This window comes from Poecilia latipinna, unplaced genomic scaffold, assembly GCF_001443285.1.
Source record: "Poecilia latipinna isolate Pla-1442-1.1 unplaced genomic scaffold, P_latipinna-1.0 Scaffold193, whole genome shotgun sequence".
In the NCBI taxonomy this organism is placed as follows: Eukaryota; Metazoa; Chordata; class Actinopteri; order Cyprinodontiformes; family Poeciliidae; genus Poecilia; species Poecilia latipinna.
In genome coordinates, this window is record NW_015112809.1 from 368,456 (window position 1) to 386,914 (window position 18,459).

The 18,459-nt window shown below is 38.8% G+C and overlaps 1 protein-coding gene across 4 annotated transcripts in view; it reads left to right on the forward strand.

Annotated features, from left to right (window-relative positions):
- LOC106946481 (poly [ADP-ribose] polymerase 14-like) overlaps positions 1-15,739 on the forward strand; it is a 32,975-nt gene extending 17,236 nt beyond the window's left edge. Inside the window, exons 1-15 of one of the 4 annotated variants that reach the window (XM_015030829.1) lie at positions 5,162-5,285; positions 6,660-7,018; positions 7,101-7,225; positions 8,685-10,202; positions 10,384-10,620; positions 10,946-11,170; positions 11,246-11,300; positions 11,389-11,535; positions 12,574-12,636; positions 12,726-12,902; positions 12,987-13,166; positions 13,271-13,882; positions 14,270-14,406; positions 14,551-14,731; positions 14,894-15,739. In XM_015030829.1, the coding sequence (XP_014886315.1) occupies positions 6,847-7,018; positions 7,101-7,225; positions 8,685-10,202; positions 10,384-10,620; positions 10,946-11,170; positions 11,246-11,300; positions 11,389-11,535; positions 12,574-12,636; positions 12,726-12,902; positions 12,987-13,166; positions 13,271-13,882; positions 14,270-14,406; positions 14,551-14,731; positions 14,894-15,183 (4,119 nt within the window). In that variant the 5' untranslated portion in view covers positions 5,162-5,285; positions 6,660-6,846 and the 3' untranslated portion in view covers positions 15,184-15,739. Of the gene's footprint in view, positions 1-552; positions 690-1,801; positions 1,983-2,151; positions 2,304-5,161; positions 5,286-6,659; positions 7,019-7,100; positions 7,226-8,684; positions 10,203-10,383; positions 10,621-10,945; positions 11,171-11,245; positions 11,301-11,388; positions 11,536-12,573; positions 12,637-12,725; positions 12,903-12,986; positions 13,167-13,270; positions 13,883-14,269; positions 14,407-14,550; positions 14,732-14,893 lie in introns of those variants that run through there. The other 3 variants (XM_015030831.1, XM_015030833.1, XM_015030832.1) reach the window with 3 other exon arrangements.
- The last annotated feature ends 2,720 nt before the right edge of the window (positions 15,740-18,459 follow it).

Genomic DNA, 18,459 nt, shown 5'->3' on the forward strand with positions numbered 1-18,459 from the left:
CAACCTGGAAAGGAGGGATGTTACAGGAGGAATTGTGGATGCACACGGAGTCTTGTGGCAAGTGGATCTACAAAACTTAATGGTCACTTCTGCAGGACACAAAACAAACCTCAAACGACTTGAGAATCTGGAAGGTGAGAAAGGCAGATTTTAAAATAATAGGTCAGAAGCTACTTTTACTCAGTATTTTGCAAAATGTTATGAATGTGTTTGTAACTATCAGCTAGCTAATTTGCTGTTATTACCCTCCTCATTTTTGTTTAAGTCCTTGTCCTTTTTCTTTTGATAAAAAATGTATTTTAGTTTCCACTTCTTACACTAAATGGTGACTGCTACAATTTTTATAATCAAATATCATACTACTGTATATTGGTGTTAATATAACTTTTGTTTATTCCTCTCATTCAGTGTCAAAGCTGTGGTTAATTCTTAGTTGTAATCTTAGAAACAATCCTATTGGATATTCTTATTTTATAACACAGGTTCACTAACTGGAAAAAAAAAAAAAAAAAAAAAAAACTCTCTAATTTTGTGGTCTAATATATTTTCCAGACTTCACGTTCCCTTTGGAATGGGACAACATGACGCACGGTGAGGTATTGAAGAGGGTAACGCTGGAGTCTTCTTCACCAGAGTACAGGAGAGTGAAGCAGGGATTCAAACTAACTGCTAACCAAACTGTAATGAAGGTCGGTGGCTTCCAATAAGGATTTATAATTTACAATTTTAAAAACTCTGCCTTTGCCTACTGCTTAACTCAGAAATGATTTAGAGTTTTACAAGTACTCTTGTGATATTTTTGATAACTGCCCTTGGTATTTATTTTCTTTTTAACATTGACCACATTCCATCCAGGTACCTCGGAAAAAATTAAGATAAATGATACTGATGTTTCTGATATGAGAGAATGCATGGTTTATTATATTCTAACACTATCTGAAGCAGTCCATTAACATTTTTCTGCATGTTAATTTTTTTAATATTAAAAGATCATGCTTAAATGTTCATGACACGCATTATGCCTAAGGACAAACAGTGCAGGATTTTGATTCCTAACATATGTCAGAGGATTATTATCTTCCTGGTTTTAGTGAGAACGCGAGCAGCAGCGTTCTGGATCAGCTGCAGCTGTTTGATTGATTTATTAGTCAGACCTGTGAAGATGCTGTTGCAGTAATCAATGCGACTAAAGATTTTACACGTAATTTACATATGTATAGGTAATATATATGTACACTTACAAAAAGAAAATATATTTATCAACACTACTGGAAATATATTGTAAGTAAAAAGCAAGCAAAAACAAAATGAAGTCATGCATCTCTGTTCTATGTGACTGGGAGAAAATGTATGGACACCTGCCTATTGCAGCCACTAACAAAACATTTTCCTTTTCCAGCAGCCATTGTGCTGCGGTATTTAACATCTTGAATGAAGTGGGTGAAGCTTCTCTTGGGTTGGAGTTGCTAGATAACAAATTGTAAAGCAACAATTGAGGTTTTTGAAACAGGCTGTTTTTTTTGCAGACACCAGGGGAACATTTACTTATTCCCCAAAAATGGCTGTTTTTTTTTTTGTTTTTTTTTTCCTCTTAGACTGTTTCTAGAAGCAGGAGGCTCTCTTATGATAGTACAGAAACATACAAAATTTACACATTAGTGGATCTTTAAAATCTGTATTTTCTTTTTTTATTTTTTGTCAAATTTGATATTTTTTAAAAGAGTTTTTAATGTATTTTCTTTAGAGGTGCCAACAACTGAGATTGGTGGGTTAGCTGTTTTTTCTCTGTTTCTCCTGTTAGATTGAGCGAGTGCAGAACATTCCTCTACGACGTACTTATGAGGCACAGAAAACACTAATATTTGGAAAGAACAAACAGGAGGGAGGAGCAAACGAAAAGTTTTTATACCATGGGACAACGGAGGACAACTGTGACTCCATCATGAAAACTGGCTTCAACAGGCGCTTCTGTGGGCAAAACGGTAAAACTATCTTATGCATTATATCTTATAGCTTTTGTAAGCTAAATTGGTGACGTCTACCTTAAAAGTAGCAATGAAATCTAGTAAATATATAAGGAAAAATCTGTTCAGCAAGTATGTTTTTGTTTTAATTTGCTAAAATCTTTATTTATTTTTGTCGGTCTCATAGCAACAAGATACGGTGAGGGAACCTACTTTGCTGTAAATGCCAGCTACTCCACCCATCCCACCTACTCCAGACCTGCTGCTGATGGCTCTCAGCTGATGTTTGTGGTTAGAGTCCTGACGGGCGTCTACACTCTGGGCCAAACCGGCATGAAGGTTCCTCCGCCTCTCGACGACCAGGAGCCTCATATACGTTACGACAGTGTGGTGGATAGAATGAACAGACCCAACATGTTTGTCGTTTTTCATGATAACCAAGCTTATCCGGACTACCTCATCACCTTCAAACAATGACCTATGAAGGTCATCATTTTCTGGGTAACAATGAAGATTAAAAACATAAAAAATACAGATTTTTATTGGAGTTTAATAAAACCTTGAATACTTTAACAAGAGCTTAATAAAATCTTTTAAGTCTGATTGATTATTATTTTATCAGACTTTCTGAAAGTCTTGTAATTCTTTTCCTTGATTTCTTTGACTCATAAAATTAGAGACTGAACCAGTTCACACACATATCAACAAATAAAACAGTTAATAAGACCTTTTGAAACTCATCAACATCTCCCTGTCAGACATGATTTGTTGAAACTTTTTTGGGCTGAATTTGTAAAAAAACAAAATAAAAGGCAAATAAAACAATTTCAAAAACATTTTTAATAAATCTTGAATGACGCCAACAAGGTGATTTCCAAGATCGGTAAAATCCTACCATACAATCGATGAGCAATAAAGGTCCTGTGTCTGGTCTTTGCTACATATTATAGCATTTTTTAAACACATGACTTTCAGACACTGCAAATCTATTTTCAATAATTTTGATGCCTGAGAGAAAAAAACAGCTATTAGCCAAACTAAATGTTTCAAAACTGAAAAAAGGACAACAAAATCAGACTCAACATAAGCAACATGAAATAAGTAAGAGTGATTTAAAGGTTTGCAATATTGTAAATATAAATAAACAAGCACAAAGTAAAAGCAATAAAATATACAAATGTACAATGATTACTGTTTACATGAATGAATCTAAAAAGTACCACTGATTTTTAACTACATTTTTCATTTTTGCGTTAACTTGTTCTGTTGAGTGACAGAGCAGAGGAGCAGGTTTTTCTAATGCACTTTAAGGCTGTACAGTAAAATATTTATAAAAACAGATTTTTTTTTTCTGGGTCGTGTTTGTGAAGACGTTGTATGTGAACTTAAATCCCATAAAAAGTTTTTGTGCCATGGATCAACTTGATCTTTTTCTCCTGTGTATTTCAGTTGACCGTCTTGATTTCTTAATTTAGCCCAATTAATACATTTTTCTCTGAATAAAAGTTCTCATAACAGAACATGTGTTGGTGACTTTTTAGGCTGTTGCTCTGTTTATATCCTCAACTACATTGGACTGTCTTTTACGAGACAAAAACAGACTATTTTCATTCTAATTCTGAATGTGAAATTGAAGAATTGTTTGCTATAAAAAATATTAGAAAATCGTGAAAAAGGTAGCAGTTGTCATTTTAGAAAGAGAAACTGGTTCTATTCTCAGTGTTATTTTAAATGTTCATATAGATTCATAGATTTAAATATTTCAAGCCTTTATTTCTAGCATTTTGGATGTATGGCTAATGAAAACTCAATATTTGGTGTCTCAGAAAATATTCTTAGGATGGCATATAAGGGTAGTAAAAATAATGCACATTTTAAACAAAACTTCTGGAAAATGTTCATTTATATGCATTTGTTTGGATTTGCATGAATTGCTACATTAATGTGGCGTGGCATGGACAGTTGTTTCTGCGGTCATGGAAGCCCAGATTGCTTTAATTAGAGTTTTCAGGTAATCTGAATTGTTAAGTTTGCTGTCTCTGCTTTTCCTTTTTTTTTACAATACTTCTCAGTTTTAGAGTCCAGAGCGTTTGCTGACCAATCAAGCTCAGTAACACAACAATCACTGCACTAACTTTTGGTACCTTTGTCAGTGTGAACAAGTTTTAAGCCCTTACTTCAGCATCATTGTCGGCAGAAGGAAGCATGAAAGTGCTGTAAAATTTCCATGTAGATGGCTGTGTTGAGTGTGGACTTCAGATAACACATCAACAGATGGCATGGCACCTCACATCATAGACGGTGGAAACTTTGCTCTTGACCTCTCCAGTCTTCCTCCAGACTCTGGGATCTTGATTTCCAAATGAAATGAAAACTTTACTTTCATCTGAATGCCCTGCGACAGACTGGCCTCCTGTCCAGGGTGACCCTGCCTCTCGCACGAAAAGTTCGCTGGAGACTTTTTGTGCGAGAGGCAAAAAGTCTCTCGCACCCTCCCAACCCCACTAGGGACAAGGGTGTTAGAAAATGGATGGATGGATGGATGGATGGATGGACTTTCATCTGAAATTAGGACTTTGGACCTCAACAGTACTTAGTTCATGGATGTTAAGTGTAATGATGAGAGTTTTTCTTTTCTCACTCTACCCATCATATTCCTTGGTGGGTTAGTGCAGTTGTTCCCTCTTCTTCTAACAACCATGTAGTTTCACTGTTTGGCTGGACTTTGTAGATCTGATCTGATCAGACACCTCCTGTATACTTGGGTAGGTTACTCCAGTGTTTCCCACCCCAGGTCCTCAAGCCACACTGCTCTGGATGATTTAGGTGTTTCCCTGCTTTAACATAATGGACTCAGAGCATTGCATTTCAGCCAACACCTGTTAATCTGTTACTGGAACCTGCAAACTCGCGGTTTTGCCTTTTTTTCTCGTTGCTGGATTTGAATATACTCTGGTCTGTCTGGCCCCAACCTCTTCACCTCCATTTTCCCTCAATAGACATTAAGGAAAAGGGATTATTGATTGAATAATCCACCTCATTTATGCCAATATTGCTTGCCATTGCACCTACCCAGTCTACGCCGAACCACGCCCACACAGACTTGCGCTCAAGGCAAGTCCATTCTGATTGGTTGAATCCTGTGGCCGCGGGCTGGCCCTGGGCTGACCAAAATTAGCCATAATGAGCTGCAAACCGAGGGGACGTGGCTAGACGCCTGTCAATCATTCTGAGCCATGACAGACAGTTAGCTGAATGGGGCTGTCAGAAGTTAGAAATTCGGAAAGACCCCAGGATTTTCCCCAGGCGGTTTGACACCAGGTTTGTTGAAAATTCAACAAAATGTGATACAGTATTTCTCAAATGTATTTATTTTTAGCTTATTTTTTAGTTGTTTAGTTTAACACCTTCATTGTAAATGCCAGGGAGGGGTCAGCCCTACTGGCCTACTTATGAAATGAAATGAAATGAAATGAAATGAAATTTTATTCGAACATGATACAAATATAAAATAAAATAGTGCACAGTAACAAGAAGTGCATAAGAAAGAAGAGAAAATACAGATTTTTTTGTTTCAGTTAACATATCATGCTCATGCTTATAAAAGTTGTCCCTGGTTACTGTGGTAATTATGTGAGATGAGATGGTTTAGACCAGTGTTTCTCAACCCTGGTCCTCACCGGCGCCCTGGTCTGCATGTTTTAGATGTGCCTCTATTCCAGAACAGCTGATTCAAATGACTGCATGACCATCAAGTACTGCAGAAGCCTGTTAATCACCAATAGATACAATTCAGGTGTGTGGCAGAAGGGAAATACCTAAAACATGCAGGACAGGGGGGCGGTGAGGACCAGGGTTGAGAAACACTGGTTTAGAGGACACATTTCTTTTCTTCCTCTCCATGGGCTGCCACCTTATTGTGGTGGAGGGGTTTGAGTGTCCCAGTGATCCTAGGAGCTGTGCTGTCTGGGGCTTTATGGCCATGGTAGGGTTACCCAAGCCAGACTCCTAGGTGAGGAACCAGACAAAGCGCAGACTCTGGGCCAAAGCGGCATGAAGGTTCCTCCGCCTCTCGATAACCAGCAGCCTCATATACGTTATGACAGGTTGGTGGATAAAATGGACAGACCCAACATGTTGTGTTTCATGATAACCAAGCTTATCCGGACTACCTCATCACCTTCAAGCAATGACCCTGAAAACGTCTCATGGTCCTATCAAAGTTAGAGTGAAATAATGGTTTCTGGGTAACTAGGTTAAAAGTAGAAGACATACAAATTTTCACTAAAACCTCAAATATGTTGATACTTAAGATAGACTTTATTGTAACTTTGAAAGCTGTCTTTATTATTATTTTATCAGATTTTCTGAAGGTCCTGTGGTGATTTCCTTTTAACTCCTTTGGCTCTTAAAATTAGAGATGGAACCAGTTCACACATATTTCAACAAATAACAAAACAGTTAAGTTTTATTATGATTACATATATGGCATGTGGGACGCAGCTTGAGTATTACTAGGGTTATTAGTAGTACTTGTGTGCAAATATATTTCTTCTACACAGTGAATGTAGGGATATTGCAAAATTGCACGTTATGTCATTGCCACATGAAATGTTAGATGCTGTGTTTGCACATTAATAAATATTATCATGATCAGTGGGTATTATTGTCTTTCATTTATTTTTGATTTGCCAGTGTTCAACAGTGACACCAGGAAATACCTTCTAGTTTTCCATTTCCCGAACTGTTACCGGACTGGGTGTGTCACAAGCATGAAGGGGAGGTGACAAATAACAGAAAGTGAAACTAGCTCTTCAGTGAATGCTGTTTAGTCAGATTACGGACAAGAACAAGAAGTCCTCTCTCAGTTTAGAAGTCAAAAATGGCTGAATATCCATATCCGCTGTATTTTGAGGCCAGATATTTAACAGACAGAGAGAAGGAAAAGGTCAGCAGACACTTTCAGAAAAGAAGAGACTCCGGGGGAGGCGACTGTGGTGGGGTTGAAAAGGTGGGAGACAACATCTATAAAGTCTGCTTCAAGGAACAAGAAGGTACGCAATGACATCTGGCTTAAATAAGAGCATGCATGCAGATTTAAAACGGACATCATTACTATTCTCTTCCATCTTCTAGTCCAGGAAAGGGTTTTACAGAGGAAAACTCATACTATTAGTCTTCCTGGGGGAGATGTACACCTGACCGTGACTCGGAGCAGTTCACCACAGACCCAGGATCAGCCATCGACAAGCCAATCACAAGTGAGCTCTAGTTTATTACAAATATATATGTTTATACTTTTTTTATATAAGCAGGATAAAACTTCAACAGGGCCTAGCGTTGTTGACTAAACATAGCAGTGCATATTTGTCTTGATTTTTCTTTTGGTTTCATTTTCAACTGATCAGATCAGTTTTCCTTATTTTTCTGACTTTGGTGGATTTGAGTCACAGTAGTGTTTAGTAGTAACTTGCATGGTCTTTATTTTTCTAAGAGAAATATTTCAATATTTCACAAACATAATACAAAGTATCTTGCAGAATGCATATATACATCTTATTTTGCCACATTATAAACATGAACTTGAATTTATATTTTTGAGACTTTATATGATTGACTAATTCAAAGTCGTATTTATTAAGTGTAACAAAAATTACACATGATTTTTCAGATTCTTACGGAGCAAATCTCTGACTAGTGTGACACACATGGGTATTCAGCCTCCTTGGGTCAGTTATTAGTAGAACCATTTTTTGCTGCCGCAGTTTCTGGGTCCATGTTGCTGCTGAATTTGCACATCTAGGAGTCGAAATGTTTTGCCCACTTCTTTTTTTTTTTAAAATGGCTGACGCCCAGCTAGACCTGATGGGCAGAGCAAGTCTGAAGTGTTGAAGTGTTGCACAGACTCTGTATTGGATTTAAATGATTTAAATCGGGAAATTGTCTAGAATGTTCTAATATATATATATATATATATATGTATGTATGTATGTATGTATTTGTGTATGTATGTATGTATGTATGTGTGTGTGTGTGTGTGTGTGTGTGTGTGTGTGTGTGTGTGTGTGTGTGTGTGTGTGTGTGTGTGTGTGTGTGTGTTGTTCTGAAGCAGGTCCAAACAAATTGAGCTACTAGATGCATCCATGCTTCAACACGCCTGAATCTAATGACCAGATCACCCTTTTCCTCATGTTTCATCAATCCTCCACATGATTTGTGGAAAATTGGAAATGAGCTGCTTTTACATGTAGAGTACACAAATGATGTCGACACTCATGGATAGTCATGTCGTTTTGGGTTGCAGTTTTCTACAGTCTTTCAATTCTTCCAATTTTTTCAAAGATAATGGATTGAGCAGATCTATGAGAGACGTTCCAGTTTTGGGGTACTGCTTTATAACCTAACTTTGAGTTAAACTTCTCTAGAACTTTCTCACTAACCCCATCTTCCATGATCCCTGGTCTTCATGATGTTTGTTCTCTGAAGTTCAGAGAACAGGGAACAAAAGTTTGTCTTCAGGTTTGTCTGAAGTTTTCAGACACTTTTCTGGTACTACAATGTGTTGGTCTATCACATAAAATACCAATAAATACATTTTTGTTTTTGGAAATAAAATGTGGTAGGTTTCCCAAGGCACAATGTTTTTTCTAATTAATTTTGTCTGTGTCCATTTTTCGGCTACGTAACAAATTCATTAATTTTGCTGTTTTGCTCTTTCAGACGACTACTAAACTCAGCACAAAAGGCTTTGAGAAGACTTTCAGGACAGACATCTTTCTCTTGTTCTACATGAGAGACAACCCTAAAGCTTACAAAATACTGCAGAAGCAGTTCTCTGCAATCGGCTGCACGATACAGCTAGATTTTGAGGAAGAAGAGGCAGTGGTGAGGGGGAACATAGAGAAAGGGCCTGGAGGAGCTTTTGATGGCACAGCAGAAAACTGGGAGCTACAAGTGGACCGGACCTTCATCAATGTCATTGAGGCCTACACCTGCCATCATGTCCTTGAGCCCAAACGAGTCAAGAAGGTTCTACAGGATCCCTTCTTTGTGTCTGATGATGTGAGAGTGTACTCAGAGAGTGGCTATGCTGTGGTTGTAGGGGAGACATGTGTAGTGAAGGACAAGATTGCGGTTCTGGAGAAAAGCATACCAATTCGCAAAGAGCAGCCGGTTGTGGAGAAACGGTTCAAGATGATTGAGGAGGAGTTCAACCGAGAGATGAGTGCAAGTTGTCCAGAGGTGAAAATCAGCAGGGCCTCTAACATCATCATCTTAGAAGGTCCTGAAGATAAGGTGCAGCTTGGTGAAGCCAAACTTAACGAACTGATTAAGAAAATACAAGAAAAGAGGGTTAATCTTTCCAATGATTTATTAACCTTCATGGCGACTAGCAGCGTCATCTACAAGTACCAAACACGGTTTGAGCAAAGTCTCAGAAGCCCAGTGTCCCTGGAGGTGGGATCCGAACTGGTTCTGTCCAGTTTGTCTTCGGATGCTCTGAGGGAAGCAGAGATGGCGGTGCTGAGAGATCTGAATGAGTCCAGTGTGACTCTTCAGGGTGCTGCAGCTGTGGCTCCAGATCTAGACACACTCAAGGAAATCCTCAACAGAGCCAAGAGCGAGGAAAACCGTGGCGAGCTCAGAGTGAACTTTAGCTTCCTTCCTGGATCCAGTGGCACTTCATCATCCAGAGTGAAGCTGGTGGGCTACACTGAACACGTGAACAAGCTTAAAGAGCTTATTTATTCCTTCCAGGCAAATCAGGTTTCAACTCAAGAGGTTATCAGTCTGCAGTATCCTGAACTTGTTGACTGCTTTGATAAAATCTTAGGAATACTTGGCATGAAGCAGACCGATGTGACACTCAAAGCCTCCTCTTTTCCAAATCCTTGTGTTCTTTTGTCTGGTCCTCGTTCGCGGGTTCAGGAGACCAAACAAGCCCTCGGGTCAACTCTGGCCAGCATGACGATGGACAAACTGGTTCTGGATGGTCCTGGGGCGCTGCAGTACTTCCAAGGAGCTGGTAAAGTCAGCAAGGAGCTGGTTGAAACTTCCTGTCAGGTGATTATTAGGGAACAACAAGTTGTTAGCTCACCAACTGTGGCAAACAAACAGCGAAGCCTCAGCAGCATCACACCAAGACCGTCAACTCCCAGGACTCGCTTCAGCACTGTTGGAAACAGTCCAGTCAAAATCAACCTAGAAATCAAGATTGGCAGCTTAGAGAAAGAGCAGGTTTGACCATTTTCCTTTATTTTCTTTCACACATTTGGCAGGATGTGAGAAAGCATGTCTCACATCCTGCCAATGTAAGGATGTCTGACATTGGCAGTAATGTCTGACAAACTGACATTACTGGCCCGATATGATCAGGTTGTCAGTTTTCCATTAATGCTATTTCTAAACGTTTCCACAGGTGAATGTTTTGGTCGTCCCCACACACGGCAGGCAGCTGTCTTCAACAAATATTGGCAAATCATTGCTTGTGAAAGGCGGAGATGTGGTCCAGTCAAAGTTCAACTTATCGGCTGCAAATTCTTCCCTCATTCCTGGTGATGTTCTGGAGGTCAGTGCCAGCACTTCTCTAGGTTGCTCCAAGATATTCTGCATAGAGTGCCTGGCCTGGGATGGAGTTGGAGGAAAAGGAGTGCAGGTGAGAAATCAGAACTTCAAAAATCAAGAACTATTTACGGAGAGAATAATCCACGGTTTCAAGTGGCTGAACTTAGCATCCTTCATAAGGTGACTTGCCTCATAAAAGACAGATTGAGTCGCTATGAGACGGGATGAGCTTGGACTCATTGTTTGATTGTGGAGTTTTTGGCATTAATCAGGATGACTATGTGCCATTCTTCAGAAGATTTCAAGTCTGATAGCAGAGGGATACCCCTAGAACAGGAAGGACCATGTATCCCGTATGGCCTGTGGATTGATGGATTCTTATTAACACAGGGAAATATTTTATTCTTGTCTTCCAGGCTCTTTCTAGGGGGCTAAGAAGATGTTTGGACCTCTGTGCAGAGAAGGGCTTCAGTTCAGTGGCCATTCCTGTTATCGGGCCTGGACTTCTCCTAAAATACCCCTTGAGTGAAGCCGTTCAAATTCTGAAGGAAAGCATTCGCCAATTTGCATTGTCTGACCAATGTGGAAATCTCACCACCATCCACATCGTCATTAAACCGGGCTATCCAGACTCTGAGGAGGTACCTCTTAAAGGCAAAGTATGGAGTTTAAATAAATGTTACAAAACATTTATTATTGATTTTAATTATTTCCAGAGCTACCATGAAGTATACAAACATCTCAGCTCAATCATGAACCAGAGAGGCAAAGGTAAACCAGACTTTATTGGCAGTTCATAATTTTGTAGCATATAAACATTTTATTGGCATCAAACTTCAGGACGGCTTCTTTCTCTCAGCACTCTTCGGATCCCTCACCAGTGACCTCGATGACATCAACCTCACTGTAGGAGGCGGGGTCAAACTGCAGTTGGTGTTCGGCGACATCACTAACGAGACTACAGACGTTGTGGTGAACACTACCGACTTTGTCAACTTCTACAATGGTAGGTGATCAGGAAGTGAGCATTTGAAGGTCAAAGTCCAAGGAAGGAACTGTAGCTGTAAAGTTGTTTGTTGACACACACTGAAGCATATTACTGAGCAGAAAAGAGGATGAATGAATACATACACACTTAAAATCATGGCAGCAGCAACAGATCGTTGACAAACAGAATAAGACCAGGTCATATGATTCGGCTTCACAGGATTTACCCATAAAACACGTTTGAGAGGATTTCATGGATTTTGATTGGTTTTCAGGAAGCATGTGGTGTCAGGCAAACTGAACCTCCAAATAGGACTAAATGTGTGGAGACATGAGGCTTTAAGCTATATTACTGAATTTGACCATCATGAGGTCTCGAAAATTAGCTTGTGGCTTATCAGACTGCAATAAAATGTTCAGTTTATGATCTTTGATTAAACTAAAATAACTCATGCAATTTGTTGGCATAATTACCATATAGTATAAAAAAAAGCTATTTAAATTTCTCAGATGTCCAAACAGATATGAAACGTTCCCCAGGAGACAAAGTGGCTTATAGTCAGAGCAAAATTTTCCACAAAAGAACAAAAGATGATATCAATATGTACCTAAATGAGTAAAGCACCTGGAACACAACACATGGAACAAAAACATTCAACCAACACCGTTTAAAACATAATCAAAAGTTTTTGGTTTACCATCTAGACTCAATAAATACCAGTGGTTAATTTACAAAAAAATGTTATACAGTGGTTAATAAATCGGATTGTTATCTGGATGAATATTTATTGGACTTTGTGTTGTTTTATTGTTATTGTCTATAGAACAACTGAATAAAAAGCTGAACGTGATTTATTGTTTTTCTTTTTGATTAGGCAACATTAGGAAGTTTACAGAGATTAAAAGAGTGTTACTCTTAAGAATGGATTTTAAATGGCACTTTATGAAGTCGAATTCCTTATTAAAAATGATTGTTACCCTTTGTGAAACAAGTCTTGGCTCTGCTTTCACATGAGCAAAGAAAACATATTAAAGTGTACATAATTAATTATTACAGAGGGAGTTTGCAAAGACATTTTAACCGTAGCTGGATCAGTGGTGGAGGCTCAGCTGAAAACGGGTAAGAGAGGAGAATTGGCCACGTGTTTTAAAGCAACACACAGTTCAGATAGTTTGTTCTTGTGGTGATCTCCTGTGCTTTGTGTGTAGCGAAAGTGAGCCGGGGAAACGTTTTTGTGACACCCCCTGGACTGTTCCCCTGTAAAGCCATCTTACATGTATGTGGAGAGAAAGATGCAAGCCTTGTTGAAACTCTTGTTCCCAGCATCATTGACTACTGTGAAAGCCTGGGATTTAGCTCCGTAGCGATTCCTGCCATCTGTGCAGGTAAGTGTATTGTGTTCTTTAGAGAACACATAATGAATGTTGCAGTGTGTGGCTGAACTCTGTGTGGACAATCTGTTTCTGCAGGAGCCGGTGGGCTGGACCCTGCAGTTGTTGCAGGTGCAATCCTGAGAGGAATCCAAACGGCCACATCATCCGGTCCTTTTTACAGCCTCACCTCCATCCGCCTTGTCCTGATTAAAATCAACGTCTTCTTAGCTTTTAAAGAAGAAGCAACACAGATGTTCCCCACTTCTGGAAGAAAATGTAACAGAACATTTTTCACAAATAGCTTCCTGCTAGTGTGTCTCTTATGATGGTTTAAATATTATGTTCAGACTTTTCACAAATGTCTTTGACCTTTTTTCCAGCACCACCATTTCAGGTGCCTCAGGTACAACAACAGGCACCTTTACCTCTGGTTGCTGACCTCAGCATATATGATACCATTCCTGTGAGTGAGCCATCGACATTCCTGTTCCTGGGTCTTACCAGAAAGGATGTTAATGATGCCATGGAAAAAATGAAGAATCTTTATAAGAATCAGTGTACTGAACACACCTTCCCCAAAGAGCAGCTAGACAGTCTCAACGCAGACGACATGTTAGATCTTCAGCAGCTGGTGAGGATGGAGGGTCTGTACATGAAGAAGGATCCGTCTGGAAACCTGATGGTGAACGGTATGAAAGACGGGGTCAACAGGGCAATTGTGAAGTTCAATTCAAACCTGCACGGCACCCTGACGAGAGAGGTGAGAGGGAGGGATGAGGATGATTTGTACAAACGTGTGATGTGGTGCATCCTGGGAAAAAATGGAAACTGGGACAGAGTCCCCAAAACAGCCAATTACAACCTGGAAAGGAGGGATGTTACAGGAGGAATTGTGGATGCACACGGAGTCTTGTGGCAAGTGGATCTACAAAACTTAATGGTCTCAGCTAAAGGCTACAAAACAAACCTCAAACGACTTGAGAATCTGGAAGGTGAGAAAATTACATTTTAAAAGTATCTATGAAGTATGTCACAAACTACTTTTACTCAGCATTTTGCAAAATGCTTATTGATGTGTTATGTGTCAGCTAACTAATGTGCTGTCATTACCGTCTTCATTTTTGTTAAAGCCCTGTCCTTTTTCTTTAAATATACATATATATATTTCCACGTATTACACTAAGTAGTGACTACTACAGCATTTACACTCAAATATCATATTACTAGATTTTGGTCTTATTATAACTTTTGTTTATTCCTCTCATTCAGTGTGAAAGCTGTAGTTAAATCTTAGTTGTAAACTTAGAAGCAATCCTACTGGATATTCTTATTTTACAAGACGGCTTCACTATAATTTTGTGGTCTAATATATTTTCCAGACTTCACGTTCCCTTTGGAATGGGACAACATGACGCACGGTGAGGTATTGAAGAGGGTAACGCTGGAGTCTTCTTCACCAGAGTACAGGAGAGTGAAGCAGGGATTCAAAGTAACTGCTAACCAAACTGTAATGAAGGTCGGTGGCTTCCAATAAGAACTTACAATTTTTAAAAATTGACTTTGTTGCTGCTTACCTCAGGAGTGATTTAGAGTTTTACAAGTATCTGTAGGATGTTTTTGGTGGCTGTCCTTAATTTTTTTTTTCTCTGTTTCTTGTTAGATTGAGCGAGTGCAGAGCATTCATCTACGACGTGCTTATGAGGCACAGAAGAAAAAAATATTTGAAAAGAACAAACAGGAGGGAGGGGCAAATGAAAAGTTTCTATACCATGGGACAACGGAGAACAACTGTGACTCCATCATGAAAACTGGCTTCAACAGGCGCTTCTGTGGGCAAAACGGTAAAACTATCTTATGCATTATATCTTATAGCTTTTATAAATTAAAATGGTGACGTCTATCTTAAAAGTAACCAAGAAATGAGTAAATAAAAGGAAAAACCTGTTCAGCAAGTATCTCTTTGTTATAGTTTACTGAAGTCTTTATTTTTGTCGGTCTCGTAGCAACAAGCTTTGGTGAGGGAACCTACTTTGCTGTAAATGCCAGCTACTCCACCCATCCCGCCTACTCCAGACCTGCTGCTGATGGCTCTCAGCTGATGTTTGTGGTTAGAGTCCTGACGGGCGTCTACACTCTGGGCCAAACCGGCATGAAGGTTCCTCCACCTCGTGATAACCAGCAGCCTCATATACTATACGACAGCGTGGTGGATAGAATGAACAGACCCAACATGTTTGTCGTGTTCCACGATGACCAAGCTTATCCAGACTACCTCATCACCTTCAAGCAATGACCCTGAAAACATCTCATGAATTAACGGTTTCTGGGTAATATTAGGTTAAAAAAAACATTTCCTGGATTACTAGAAAACCTCAAATCTGTTGATCCTTTAACTAAATGTTATTGTAACCTTGATTATTATTTTATCAGATTTTTGAGAGTGCTATAATGATTTTCCTTTGATTTCTTAGATGAACCTGTTAAAAGGATCTTTTGAAACTTGTCTGCCTGTCAGATAGACACAATTTATTGAAACCTTTTTGACCGAATCTGTAAAAAATTGCAAATAAAACAATCTTAAATACATCTTGAATAAATCTTAAACAGCTTCAACAGGGTTATTCCCAAGAGAGCTGAAAACCTGACATAAAACACATGGTCAATAAAGAAAGACCTTGTGTCTGATCTTTGCTACACATTTCACCATTTCTTAAACATATGACATCCAGATATTGCAAATCTATTTTCAGTAGTTTAGATACCTCAGAGAAAACGAGAAATAAATACGAGTGATTTAGCGATTTTGCATAGTACTGTAAATATAAATGAGCAAACACAAAATAAAAACAGTAAAAATGTAAATACCATATTTTTCGGACTATAGGCCGCTACTTTTCCCCCACGCTTTGAACCATGCGGTTTATAGCCCATTGTGGCTTTTCTGCTTTAGCAGGAAGTGAATCATTGGAAGAAAGTGCTAAATTTTCTTTTAGAACGAGCACATGCTAGCAGCAGCATGACGGATAAATGTTTTCAAACTCATACCCCCTCATCATGGAAACAACACGAAGAAAAAGATCCCGCTTTTAAGTTGAGGAGTATCGATCTGGCAGGACAGGAGGGAAATAGAGCCGCTGTACGTAAGCTCAGCGTGAGCCAATCCATGGTTCGGCGTTGGAGACGCAGGGCAGCGTCTTTAATAGCAGATTTATGAAAAACCGAGAGCGGCTGAGATACCAGCGGCCTATATATATACGTTTCCAGGTTGTTTTTTTTAAACTTAGTACATGCACTTTATAGTACGGTGCGCTCTGTAGTCTGGAAAATACGGTACTAATAATTACTGTTTATATGGATGAATCTAAAAAGCGCCACTGATTTTTAACCACATGGTTAAATGGCATTACCTTGTTCTGTTGGGTGAGGACTTTCTCAACAAATCAAGTTTTTCTCATGCACTTTAAGGCTGTACAGTAAGATGTTTGTAAAAACTGTATATTTTTTTCTGAACTTAAGTTCCATAAAAAGTTGTTGCGCCATGGATCAACTTGACCGTCTTGATTTCTTGACTTAGTCCAAATAATGCATTTTTTCTCTGCATAAAAGTTCTCCAAACAACATGTACAGTGTTGGTGACTTTTTAGGCTGTTGTGATGCTGTGTATGAGAGCTATCCTCAACTACATTGGACTGTCTTTTACGAGACATAGACAGACAATTTTCATTTCTAACTCCGAATGTTAGATTGCTTTAAATCAGTAAAACTGTGTGTTATCCGAGTATATCTTAGAAAAATTGGAAAATCATGAAAAAGGGAGCAGTTTCTTGTCATTTTAGAAACGTTCAACATAGACTGATTCAGACTCATAGATTGAAGTATTTCAAGCCTTTGTTTCTTGTTATTTTTTGACAGACTGCTAAAAATAAACAATATTTAGTGTGTCAGAAAATTGTCTTGGAATGTTATATAAGATTAGTAAAAATAATGCACATTTTAAACAGAAACCTATGGAAAACGTTCAGTTCTAACCACTTGGACTTGCATTCATTGCTGCATCACTGTGACGAGGCATGGAGGCGATCAGCATGTTGTTCTGCAGTCATGGAAGCTCAGGCTGCTTTAGTTGCAGTTTTCAGGCGATCTGCATTGTTTGGTCTGCTATCTCTGATTTTCCCTTTTACAGTGCTCCACAGATTCAGAGCGTTTGCTGACCAATCAAGGTTTATAATTTCACCAGTTTTCGTCTCGGGAAGCTCCAGTCACATTATTTACATTTTATTAATACAATCTACTAATTTGCTCCACCTTGTCTTTTGCTATTTCATTCATCCTGGAACATCAATGTTACATCGCACGTCTCCTAGAGACCATCTCGGGATGTAGTGATGGCATTAAGACTCTCCTCCAGTGAAAAGTGACTGAATCCAGTGCTTCACAGCTGAACGATGTCCATCTTGCAAATTAAAGGGCTGCAGCACACTGGTCAGTTTTTAACTGTACTGTGAAAACTTTGTGGAGAGTAACATGAAGACACCAACAGTATAAGTTACTTTTTAGGGAAAATGGTTTGCCTTAGATTATTATCGATCCTAAAAACACATTTATGTGAAATGTTGACTTTTACAAAGTGGAATTTGTGCACTAAGTAGGATTATTATACTGTTAGGGTAAGAGACTTGGATAGTTTTATTACCAGGAAGACCTATTATAAAATGAAAAACTCACTGCAGGGTTAATGACTGAGCTTTATGAGGTTAGTGACATCCTGGCTTCCCCACTCTGTCTCTGACTCACACAGTCTGATGCAATAAAAATAACCAACACCACATGTTGCTACTTTATTTATTAGGTAATTCCAAGATGAAGGAACAAACAGAAATAGCTGTTAACGGTGAATATAAATGGAGTTTAATCTGCATAGAGATACACAGAAGTATGGGATTCTTTCTGAAATGTAAACTAAAACAATATATAGTTTGATAAAATACTGTATCTAAAAGCCTGCTATCAGTTTTCTATGGCATATATTCAGTATTTGTAAGATTTTTAGCCGCACAGTTTCAATAAATCCTCTGCTTACCTCAACCTGCTGTTTGCTTCATAGCAAGCAAATGGAAATAAACTGGAAGCTCTTACATTGCAAAGAGATTATATAATATGTGCTTAAGTATTTCAGAATATAACAGACTGGGCTTGTTGCATGGCGTAAAAAGGACAACTGTGGCTGAAACTCCCTACCTGTTTACACATGCAGTGAAAGTTCAGTCACCTTTACTTTTCGAAGTTATTCTGCCCCCTAGTGGCCAAATTAAATTACTCAAAAATGGGACTTGAAGCAAAAATGGTCAAGATTTGTACTGACCAAAATATTAAGTTGTTGATCAATCTTTATTATGCTACAGGTAAAAATCTGAGTTTTTTAAAATCTATTTTTGTCTGTACTTTCATGCATCAGATTAGTATTTCAATATGCTCAAACTACCGCCTCTATTGATATAGATGATAAAAGTTATGGAAGTCTCTATACTTTAAGTACTTTACTGTGCAGAAGTCTTCAGACAACCCCTTC